At 41.1% G+C, this 12,447-nt stretch overlaps 1 protein-coding gene across 3 annotated transcripts in view; it reads right to left on the bottom strand.

Annotated features, from left to right (window-relative positions):
- RB195_002542 (uncharacterized protein) overlaps window positions 1–6,804 on the bottom strand; it is a gene marked incomplete at both ends in the record, with an annotated part of 50,076 nt that extends 43,272 nt beyond the window's left edge. For 2 of the 3 annotated variants that reach the window (XM_013436664.2, XM_064199848.1), the window contains one exon: window positions 6,766–6,804. In XM_013436664.2, the coding sequence (XP_013292118.2) occupies window positions 6,766–6,804 (39 nt within the window). Of the gene's footprint in view, window positions 1–2,245; window positions 2,279–6,765 lie in introns of those variants that run through there. The other variant, XM_064199847.1, reaches the window with a different exon arrangement.
- Window positions 6,805–12,447: the final 5,643 nt, after the last annotated feature.

The following is a 12,447-nucleotide window of genomic DNA, read 5'->3' as shown; positions in this document are numbered from 1 at the left end:
GCCCGGAAGATGCGGCGCCGCACAAGACTGGCGCGCTCCAATCGAACCTCTTGTGCAAAATGGTGCGCCAAAACGAATGAAGCCGTATCTTCCGGGCCATTTTTTACGGCAATTAGGATGAAATGGACGGAATCACCGCCCTCTCCGTAATCTACGATCCCGTATACCTGAAATCTGCACCACCTCAGATTCGTGGGGTGATGCCTTTAAATTCTGACCGGCAACGAGTTCCACTGTGTTTCTATCCTGCTCCAGAATGTTCGCGAAGTGCTATTGATGCAATTCGAATGATATTGCCCAGGTTCGACTGTCTTTGAATCTCGGCATGTTGAAACGTAGTTTTTTAAATTGATTTCCTTGACCTGTAGCCAAGATTGGTATTGATCGTCTTTATTAAACAACGGCTAACGTTTCGGCGTTATCGCCTTCGTCAGAACCTGGAAAATTCAAAGTCATTGGTGACTTACCCTCTCAAGCGGCTCATCACCCTACAGAAAGCATCCAAACGGTAGGCAAACTCAAACAGCAACACATTGGCTAGTACTTACCTCATTAGCTAGACTTGGTACCGCAACAAACCACCACGTACCACAACTATGAGTCACAAAGGTTTTATATAGGGACCTCACGGCCTGCCCCGTAGATCAAAACCCGCATAGGTCTTGATATGGGGATAACTCGTTTGTGGTAGCAATGCACTCATCCTTCTTGTTCATTTTTCGACTTTTGGCGGTTATCCAAAAGGCCTCTAGTGTTCTGCGTGCTGTGATCTCGGACACGTATGTAGGATAATATACGAACTTCTACCTCTACTTAGGAGTTTGGATGACATATTCTACGGTGTGCTACAGGTGGTTTGAAGGTTTTAGATTTTGCGAGTCCATCTAGATGCTCCTTGACCCTAATACACAGTGGACGTCCCGTTTCCCCCATATAATCGTCATCGCACAACCTGCACGTGATGCGATACACTACTCCTGATACCATGCAATCACCTTCTCTGCCATACGGGCAAACCACGCAGCTGGGACTTGTGCAAAGTCGATCATACGCACGATTAGTTAATAAATAATAAAGACGATCAACACCAATCTTGCTACAGCTCAAGGAAATCAATTTAAAAAGCAATTCGAATGGTTTAAATATACGGAGGTGTATCCACGCAACGCATAGTCATTGAGGGAAGGACCAAGTCGTGAACGTTTTTTTCAACGTTAGAAGTGCACAGAAAGATGAAAGGTGCTGGAAAAATGTTATAGACACAGAATTTCCCGAATATACAAGATATATGGTGAATCTGGCGAATTTCACACCGCAACTGGACCCGTCACAAAACATAGAAACGGTTCCTGCCGAGCATAGACACCTGACATTGAATTTCAAGGGGTGATACTCCCAACCTGCACGACAAAGGCATAAACCCCAATTGCGTGGTGGTTCATCTACAATCTACAACAGGATAACTCCTGCTTCCTGACTTCATCGACTGTTGCCTCTTTTAGATCCGTAAAATAGAGTGTCAAGCGAATAAAGCGGTGCTTTATCGACACCAATTTCTTTTTTCTTTGCCTTTTTTTGCACCTCTTCAAGACGACAAGGCTACTGAAGTCGAGGTTGGTACTGTGTATGGAGAGGGAAAAACACTTGAAAATATCGCTTGCCATTTCTCTCCCCGCATCAAAAAATTGGAATTTTGACTTTGATGATGGATGACACAGAGATCGATCAATTGTTGTCTGTTGAAGCAAAATTAGTTGTTTTTTTTAGATTTCTGGAAACAAAAAAAAAACACTGCAATTTAATTGATAGCACACTATCCACTGCTATTCCTCTTATTATTTTCAACGTCCTAGACCCACCATTCACTAACCTTTTCCATATTATTCCCTTACCAGTCTGAATATTCGACAAAAAGCCAGACATCCAGACTTGTGGTGCTCGCTCCGCTCATTTTCAGTGAGCATTGAAAATTTGAAGCAAGAGATTTTTCTATAAATTTCTGCCCCGTAATTTTTCCTATACCCCTATAACTTAGCTCCTACAGGCTTCTTTCTCAGAATGTTATGATAAGATTAAACGACGTGGGCATTACTATCATGTTGATTAAGGTGATTAGCCTACCTAAGATACCGTAAACAGACTCACACTAAAGTGCCTAGCCGCACGTGTACATCTAATTTCTGAGAAAATCATCTATGAACCATGAGATGAGAGATGAGGGCAACGCGTGGAGGAGTGGACATACCGGGAAGTGCATCTCGATGGAAACGCCACGCATACAACCCGTCTTGCTTTGTTTCACTGCTCTCTGGCATTGACGCCTTATCTCGACGTCGTAAGACCCGTCTCACTGCACTATAAGGTCAACACCTTCATCTGACATCGTTGGATTCGTTCTACCACACCACTCGACTTTCTGCTGCGGACCCATTTACCTGACGCAGGGGTACGTTTCAGTGCCTCCTGACACTGTTGGAGCCGTCCCATCCAATTCTACTGTTTTTAAGGACAGGTGTGCCAATGTGACGTTGTGAGACTCTCACGCTTATCTGATGTCGTGAAACTCGTCCCACCTTCTTCTTTTCGCGTGGATACATTTCATTAAACTGTTTTCGATGCGAAGATGACCCACGGGCACTTTCGGCTCCGTCCCACTCCAGCTTTCTGTTTTCTGGTGATCTTACAACGATTAAGTACTTCGGGACCTTTCTGAAGCTGCCGTCTGGAACTAAACTGGAGCGTAACCTTCGCTAGGGAGCTCGTCCCTCCCAAACTCATCAATAACATGTGATAATGTTCAGGATCCCAACTCAAATACTACCAAAATAGAAGAATTAAATTTTTGTTGAGCTCAAAGTCTACCCACTTTTTCACAGCAACATAAAAAATCGGAGCACCGGAAGCTTTGCGAAAAGAAGCACATACACACACTGAACGAAGTGGAACGGAACACAATCCACTTAAGAAGTTACAAAGGAACAAAACAAAACTCTATGCTCTAAGAGATGAAAATATTCAAGAGAAAAGAGAGCAAGGATCTAATCTAATTCTAAGATTGAATGTATAACAGACTCTCACAAACGATTTTTTTATGTGTTCAACGTAAGCGTCTTAACACCACTAGAAGAAAATTTTGAGACTTCATTGCTATTCAGAAATTTCGGAAAACTTGCGGAAAATGGCATAGAAGATATTGGCTAGAAAGGAATCTTTGTTTGTAGAATAGGAGGTGAACATGCTCATGAAGCCCTCCCTTACTGAAAGTAATCTGTCCTACGATGCATTTTATATATCAACGTTCTATTATTGCCAGTGAGTCGGTGGTAAAACGGTGGTTCATCTTTGTGGAGTATTTTCGACTTTTCGAGAGACGCACTTGACAGACTGAACCCGTTACTATTTAATAGAATATTATCTCATATTGGATCGCATTTGCTCCTTCACGTTGTTTTTCACCGTGCTTTATTTGCTTCGTTTTCGCGAGCAACATCTTCTTTAATGCCTCGATCAAATAGAAAAAGCAGTTGTCGGAAATGCCTCGATCTATCTACTCGACATTCCGTTTTAACGATGTGAAAGAACAACAAACAATAAAAGTAAAAGAAAACCAGAATATTATCATCTTGTCGATGAAATAATTCTCTATCTAAAAGAATCTAACATTTTGTCAATAGTTTTTACTTCTCTGCGCATTTTTTATCTGAAAAAGAAAGAACGCTTACGATTCACTTCTCATTCCAATGAATTCAGGAGTCTTTTTAGGTACGGGACACCTGCCCTCACCAAGCGTGATCATAAACTTAGCATCGTAACAGTGTCTCCAAGAACTGTTTCTCACACCAACCTGCTGGCGTCCCTAACGACTTAATAAAGTGGTAGCAGAGGAAGGGCAAAACTAGGAAAGGAGTGAAATAACCGACGAAGTCACTCAATCACAAATCTAAGGAATAAGCAAGTTTGGACAGCGGAGGAAGCTGTAGAAAACCCGACTGATTTAGTTATCTACTTCCAGAAATAACGGCCCCGCTGAATGCCTTCCCCCCACCACATTTTACCTGATGATGTGACGTGATAGGACATCCACTATATCTCGTAGCAATAGAAAAATTGCGACTCCAATCGTGAGGAAGTAACGACTACGATAAAAACGTTGGATTTTGTCATACAGACATCGCCGCTAACATGATAAACGCTGGACGACCATTTGACTTCGCGCCTGAACGGTTCGACAACATTACAGTACACTGAACTTGTCGTTCTTTCAAACTGGATGGTCATAGAAGTGGAATCAGTAACCAAAACTTTCCCTAGCGAATTGGAAATACATGAGCAGCCACACATCGTTATTGGTACTCGCTCTACCCTCCTAGATTAATATCTCACTCTGTTGGATTCATGAAATGAAGCACAGTTGGTTTCGATGTGATCCCCATTATGGTTGTCAACCAATTCGCGTGACGAATACAGTTCCCGTTCGGCGAATTTTCCTGTTCCCTCACTTTTTTCCCAACTGACCCTATACGCGGACGAAACTGTCAAGCACTGTACATTTTGTCCAAAACGTCTCCATCTATGGTGCAACGGTGCGTAAACGATTACATAGAATTGAACAGTAGGCCAGAGTTAGGCGAGGGTCCCACGCCGAACGTCCACTGTTGTTAGTAGTACAGTCGAGGTCAAACGTGCAATTCGGAAAAACACCTCTTGAAAATGACCCGCCATTAAACGCCTTTCAGCTCATTCTTCCCGAAACAGCCATTCATATACCAGTCAAAAATTAAATATAATAAGTAGAATTGAGGAAACAAATTGGGCGGTTGATAAATAGATTATAACAAAATGAATAATGCAGCAAATGTCAATAAGTACTGCTGTAATGAATATCAGCATATAGTACATATAATATTAACATACAGTAAGTAAAAACACCAAAGATAGCTCAGCGCAAGGATTAGAAGTTTGTTTGAACATATGAGCTCATACAAGAGAAAAACATGAGGAATTTACAGCTCGTATTCGGCGACACAAATTTCCCCATTTGACTCTGATTACAGATAGTCAAGAGTTGCCCGGCAGAATGTTGGTTTTTGCAAAACGAGAAAAAAAACCAACCGAGAACGACACAGGACATGGTCCAACAGCATTTTCACACACTTCCTGCTACTTATATAAAACTTCGCTCTCTCAGTGTGACTACAGGCGATGAAATCTTGATCTTTTCAAAGATAAAACAAAGAAAAACGGAAAAAGAAACAACTGAGAAGTACACCTCACTTGCAATTCTAAAATGGCAGCTTTTGCAGCACTTATGCGCGATTTGAAGGAGACACTGGCCATTATTGAAAGTGACTGCTGGATTTGTCGAACTTTTTTGCATTGAAATAGACATTCACAACTTGGAGTCAAAAAAAGCCTAGAAAGACGTAAAGAAAGAAGTAGGAGTGTGTTTCGTAGGAAAAGGTTTGCGCTTTCAAGCAATCAATTTACGTTTATCAGAGACTAACAGGTTTTTTGAAAGTTATGTGAGAAAATGTTGAGTATTTTAGCAGAATCCTCAGCTTTTTCTCAATCAATTTTTAAGAGAACATAAGAAAAGTTGAAAAAAAAACTGGTAGGAATGTTCTTTCTCTATAATATAATTAAGGCAGCGCGGATGAAAAATCTGCCGCCTATTTGTTTAGGGTGTTCAGGAGAGCCCCCGTCTGCAAATTTCGATCTCTCTAGGTCTAGTGGTTCTCTCAAACGCTAGTTGAAAAAAAATTCGGGAATAAGAGGATTTTTTTTGCACTAAGTTCCAGAAATAAACTAGGAGAGTTAGAAACAACAAAGTTTGGTTGAACTTAGACAAAGTAGGTTTTCACAACCGTGCAAAATTATTGGAATTTACTGTGGCGTTGTTCAGCAGCTAGTCTAGCCTACTTCGCTCTAATTTTATCCAGCTGTAGATATCTCTTTTTCGCAGAGTAATAGCATAGAAACCGCTTTTTTGAGCGATAATGTAAAAACTTCTCATTGTTGACAAAAGTTCACATCAACGACAATGAACGCAAAAACTTGTGTGAAGAATCGAACTTGAGGAAGGAACTTTCACCAAAGTACGTATTAAATTATATGAAGATACAGATACTTGACATGGCCTGAAAACTCAACCCCAAATCACCGCAATGTGCCAGAAATAGTCACCTGGTCTCCGCTGGAAAAATGATGATGAATGAAAGTGCTTTACAAAAAGTCCGCTACTCTTTGGAGAAGAGTTGCAACTGCAAAAAAAAAACTTGAGAAACTCTCATCACTTCTAGGAAGACGGTTTGCAAGCAGTACAATGCCAGTACAGGGAGTTTGGAGTGCAGCAGCCTCATTCCAAGGTTGTGATTGAGAGTAAAAAAACCAACTTAGAGAACCACTTTGAAAAGGTAGCTGGGTATAAAGAACATCCGCGAAAGCTGGAAAACCCTTAAAAAGCGCTCAACACGAGTAGAAATGCAAGCTGTAACCAGAAAATATGTCATTTCTAAATAACATGTGAAAACAAATAAGTTTCTTTTGTCTTTTGTCAGGTATATGTCCTCAAAATTGTAGTTACCAGAAGAGAAATAAAAAGACGTACAATTAATGGGTGAAAAAGTGAGAGCCATGAAAACAAAGAAAATTTTTCGAAGTTGGAAACTTTTGGAACGAAAAGAAATATGGAATTGAATAAAGAAAAAAGCTTGAAAGAACAACACAGCAAAAATAGATCCAGAAAGGAGCGGCAGCTGAACTTACAGCGACGTCAAATTCGGCATCTTCAGCGCGTTGATTCATGGCTGAGTTCGCGAGGTCGAGCGATGACGATGGATGTTGAGAGCACCGTCCAACACTATGCAAATAAACGAGGAAAGTGCAGCGAGTGCTGAGGCTCGAGTCGAGACTCTGTTCTCGAGTCACTACGGAGCAGGTATTCCCTGTCCGACGAGCAGAACTGTGTTGAATAAGGTGTGATCGATACACAACGAGAAAATGAACGGTGTCGAAGCGAAAGATAAGAGCAATGGAATTCAGAGAGGCTTCCGTCCGTTGGCGCGTGTATAGTCTCGCAAAGAGAGAGACTTTACAACAGGATCCGTTAGCGACGGGTCATAACTGTTACTGTAATTGGACAGCCAAAAGAACATTTTCCTCAGTCGTTTAGTGTTCTTTCATATTTTACATAACATAGCAGCGATAAGTGATTAACTTAGAATTATCGTACTTTTTTTGATTGAGGAAATGACAATCTCCTAGAACGCAGTGGCTCACCACCCCCGCTAATCGGTGAAACAAATCAGTTCGCTTTCCTTTTGGAGTTTTTGGAGTTCTACCGTGGCGTACTTGGAACGATGTCGAGGCTTGGCAAGCAGGAGTTTGATGGGATATGTATTTCATTAAAGACCTCGAGCCATTTTCAGGGCTTTGACAAAAGCGGAGTTGTTAAAACGTCAAGTCGTAGATAAAGTTTCACCAGAACCTCGTTGCCATAAATATAGGTCCCAATGCCTAAGTTTCAGGAAGAGAACACTAGGAGACTATCGCACCTTTGTTTTCAAATCTAAAACATGGAAAGAGATGCTGGAAAAAAGGGCTATAATCGAAACTTGTTCTGATCCATGCTGAAAGAACAATTGAGTTTTTATTTTGCACAACGAGGCTATAAAGAAACTCGGATGCACAGCAATAAAAGCTCCATGAAGTTGGGTTTATTTTCACTGTTTTTCGTTATCTCGATATTATTTCGATTGCAAAAATGCTTTCTTTCTTTGCTCCTTACCCTTCCAAAAGTATTTTCTTTTTTTAAAATCACGACAACCAGGATTTTCACGGAAATGTCTCAGAAGAATATGAGAAAAAAGAGCAATAAAGAGCAGCTGACCGCAATATGTCACCTGATAAATGTACAGAGGCAAACAGCTAAAAGCGTTTCACTTAAATAAAACAAACCAAAATTATTCCCCTTGAGACGAGCTTCATTACACGTATGTAAAACATAAACACGAGCGATTCGGATGTACATAAAAATGTGGAGGCAACTCAACTAACGAGGTGCAATCAACAACAAAAAGTGAGGCGTGACCACTGACCACCACTTAAGCATTATCACTTCGCCCTTGCACCATTGCAACATGGCAACATGGGTGAATGCACATGAGTACCACTCGTAAATCTCACGAAACCTTTGGCCTTTATACATCATTTATAATATATTATGTTTAACACATATTACACATGCACATATAGTCGAGTCACATGAAGCTCATTGCAGTTGCGTGAGCGGCGCGGTGGAGTTAGCGGTTGAAGTCACTGCGAACTACAGCGATAATTGGTGCTGACGAGGTCTCCTTCGATCCTAACCGCTACCACTTAGTACCTACCGTTAACGCACCTCTTCGATCCCAACTTCTTTCGCAGCTGGACATTGTTTAGTCCTTTTTTTCAGCAAAGCATAAAGGATAGAGTCACTGGCGTATCAATCCACTTGCGTTGCGCCAACGCGTTTTACTGCAGTTCGTAATCATTGGGGTTTTGGGGCCTGTGTTGGCCTATGCAATGACTTTCAGAGGTCAGGTTATAACCAGGTCGGTGTTTTTATCCTCATACACAGATCTGGTACCAACTTATCAGATGGACCATGTATGTATATTATATACTACATCCATTATATATAACATGTATACAACATTTCCTATTTTGTCGATGGGCTGATGTTGTTCCCATAAGCAGGTGCTCGCATCTTAGCCGAGGGATGTTGAGCACACTTTCGCCCAACCGCACCAATCTACAGTAAGAGCTCGAGCAGAATTCATCCATCTGTCACTATTCCATACTCTCCGAGACATGGCGTATCGTATGAACTATCACATCATATCGACAAGAAGCGACCAGAGGACCTCAGGGTCGACAACGACCTTCAGTTCATTGTAACGAAAGGAAGAGCTGTTACCGAAGATTCCAAGCTCTCCATAGGTGCAGCACCAATTACGGTTGGGCATTGTCAGTGTAGTGGACAACAGCGCCTTCTTGCAATATCTGGGTAACTTCCGTTCCACGCATCCGTACAACTGCAACTGATACCTGCGACCAAGTAGAGTAGGATCGCTAATTCTTCTACAGAAGACAAAAATACGCGAATTCGTGTCTTTTTAGTCTTTTTTATAACTTGCCTCAATTTGATCTTTACAATAAGATCTATGCAGTAATAGATTTGCGAGCGCGAGCTCTACCGATCGAATGTAATTAGAACTTTCAAGACCTATCAAGAAAACATTTTTTGAAAAAAAAATTACCTGCGGGCACGCATTAAGAAGGCCGAGTCCGAGATAATTGCGCCCCAAGGATATACGATTTTTGACGTGAACATATTTTTCGAAAAGTGAAATGATGGTTATATATTCGTAATCTACATGATATTGCGAACAGTTTAATATCTCCCACAGCTATTATTCTATGACAATGAAGATTTTGTAAATTTGACTAAAGTGACATGTTTCAACTCCAGGAACGACCGACATTACCAGCTTAAAAATTGTTTTCCTACAAAGTGTGCAAAAAAACTATTTGTTGTAGGATGACTTTGCCCCTGGATTTTCCAGCTCAACAGGATTTTCTGTTTTTTGCAGCTAAAGGTACAATTTCGGTATTTTGCATTCCTCACTCTGAACTTTGGCAGTTCGTAAATCGGTAAGAAACTAGGTTTGCCATCTGTCGGCACAATACAATAGAGAGCAGTCTGCTCGCCTTCACCGATCAACAAGAAAAAACAGTAGTGACTTTTTTTGTAAAATTACAACTGTTTTTTTTATCAACCCTTTCTTCAATTTTTTCCTCAAAAAGTTAGGCATAGATGAAAGATTTCATGATTTTCCTCCTAGACGCGTCAGTACTATATTTGGAGAACAATCAAATTTGATTTTACATTTATGTTCCTTTGAAACCTCCGCAATTTGGAAACATTATTCGAAGTATGAGTTTCCACCGCTCTCAAAAATTAGCGCAGAATGATGGCTAACATGAAATGATGTCAATATCATCACCGTAGTGATGAAGATAAAACTTTACGTCAGACCACGTGAACGTGTGTTGGCTTGTATTGTATCTAAGCAGCCGTTTGTATGTGTGTTTCCACTTTGGGAAGAAAGGATGGTAGCAGCATCAGGGAAGTATGCTTGGAAATAGATACGCGAATATTGCAACTGAATGCTGCTGACGATGGAGACGGCAACAATGCTACAACAACGTGACGTGGACAGGAACGGTGGAGAATCATCTGGAGACCTGTGTACCCCGGTCGTCGTAATTCTTTATTACCATTTTTATTTTACTTGTCCTCAACCACGGAACAACTACGAATTGGGTGACTGTATGCAGGCTGTTGGTAAGGGTTGGGGAGGATAGGTTAGAGGCAGCATTCCACGAATCCGGCATAGTGAGGGAAACCACTGGACAAGCGAGAGATGTTGTAGATTGCGGGATCAGGGTGGTTCCGCTCAACTCTCCCTAATCGTTGAAAAAAAATATTCAGAACAGTTTTTAGAATCCAAAGCTCCTGCAGAAACCGGGAAACCAGTCGAAGATATGAAAAAAAATGCATCACACATATAAAGGAATCATGTAAGACAACGCGGCTTCTCTTCGAAATTTTGTTGAAGAACGCAGGCACCTGACAAAAGCAGAAACTGTTAGTTGGAAGTTCTACGTCTTTTGACCTCTCAGACACATCTTAAGAGGGCAATCACTTGATGTCGATGTAAATTTTGGGTTCCTGCCCCATTGTCTCAGGAACCTATCGTCTTTTTTTCCACAAAAACGGTTTTTAAAACGAAAAAAAAACCACTTAAATGTTGAGTGAAAGTATCTCAGTGTCAAAAACAGAAATAAAATCTTATTTGTGGAAGCAACAACTTTTTTTTTAGTTTTCCTGAGATTCTTAGGAAGAAACTACGTTTCGTTTCCAATCTACGTATCTGCTAGGAGCGAGCAGTACAAACTGAAGTCTCTCGTGATGGATTTCATAGTTTGCATGTTCTGGATGCTTTGTGAACATCATGTACCATGCTTCGCACGACACCGCTACCAATGTACTGCCACGGAGCAGGGAGGTGGTCAGCGATGTCGTGCTGCTGAAGCCTCTTCGAACCTACATGCAATACCACCAGATGGTTCTTCGGCTTAGTTTAGCTCATAAATCTCACATAAAGAGATCAATCACCAAAGATCAATGTCGAGATTTGGCGAGCCCATCTAGATGCTCCCCACTGTCGAGAGACTTTTCTCTTTATCTCCTAAAGTTATTCCATCTTCGTTCTTACAACAGTCAACCAATACGAAATAATTATAAGTAATTCTAACAAATGTTTTTCCTCATTAGTTTTGTTTTGCTTCTAGGGAACTCGTAAGCACCTAATTTTGGTCTACCTTTTTCACGTGGAATTGTTCACGATTCGCATCTTTCTTAAGTCGTAACGCTAAAAAAAACTTCCTGAACTAGCTCGATAATTTCCTTTGATCAAATTGTAGCTCTTCGAAAACTGAAGTTCGTTGGGAGTGGATTTTCGCCGCACATTTGTTTGTATGCGCACAACTATTCTTATTCACATACGGATTTTGAGATTTGAATAAGACTATGAACTCACAAAAAGAAAATGAAAACGCCGCCTACTGCCAATTACATGAACGAATGCAGGAGGAAACGAAGGACGTAAACAAGGGCGAAAATAGCTCCGATGAACTTGTTAGGCTCTGTGGGAAGGGGTGAGCGCAGCAACTTGTACGTCATGTGTGTCTGCCGCTTGGATGCGCTAAATATATTTGGAATACTTGAATATTGGCACATCATAGAAGTGCCTAACGTCTGTCATGTCCAGGTTCGTGCACCTTGAACCTAAACCCACATATTCACTTGTATATGGATCAGCCAAAGCCAAAAAGCAGATATTTATAAGCGAACAAATAAATACAACATTCAGAAGGACAGAGGATGCAATCACCTTGAATACAAGATGTAAAATGCTTTCGATAAAGATAAAGCAGGAAAAATAGGTGCAAATAAGAGAGTGTATGGAATCGAGTATTAGAGAAAGACCTGTGTAGTAGTTCAGACACAAGAAACATTGAACATCATCATTCTTCTGAGAATGTATGAGGTATGAGTTCTGAGGGAAGCTACCGTTTGAATCCGAACTTAGTTCAATCAAGTTTCCATAGAGATCTGTGATTGTGATGGTCAACCGCTCTTCCACGAACGCTCCAAATCACCTAGCGCCCTAGGAACGTTAGTTTGATGATGATCCCATGAGTTTTAGATTCGGAGTTAGAGTTCTGTTTTGTTTATCCTAGCGAGATTCGCCACCAAACACTAGCGGCTGCAGTTCTTTCTCCTTAACGATTAGAGTGATGCGTGATTTCTTCCACTTGTTGCACTGGTTACGGCGGCCT

This window comes from Necator americanus, chromosome IV, assembly GCF_031761385.1.
Source record: "Necator americanus strain Aroian chromosome IV, whole genome shotgun sequence".
In the NCBI taxonomy this organism is placed as follows: domain Eukaryota; kingdom Metazoa; phylum Nematoda; class Chromadorea; order Rhabditida; family Ancylostomatidae; genus Necator; species Necator americanus.
The sequence above is the reverse complement of the archived record's forward strand: the minus strand, read 5'-3'. Positions and strand labels throughout refer to the sequence as shown.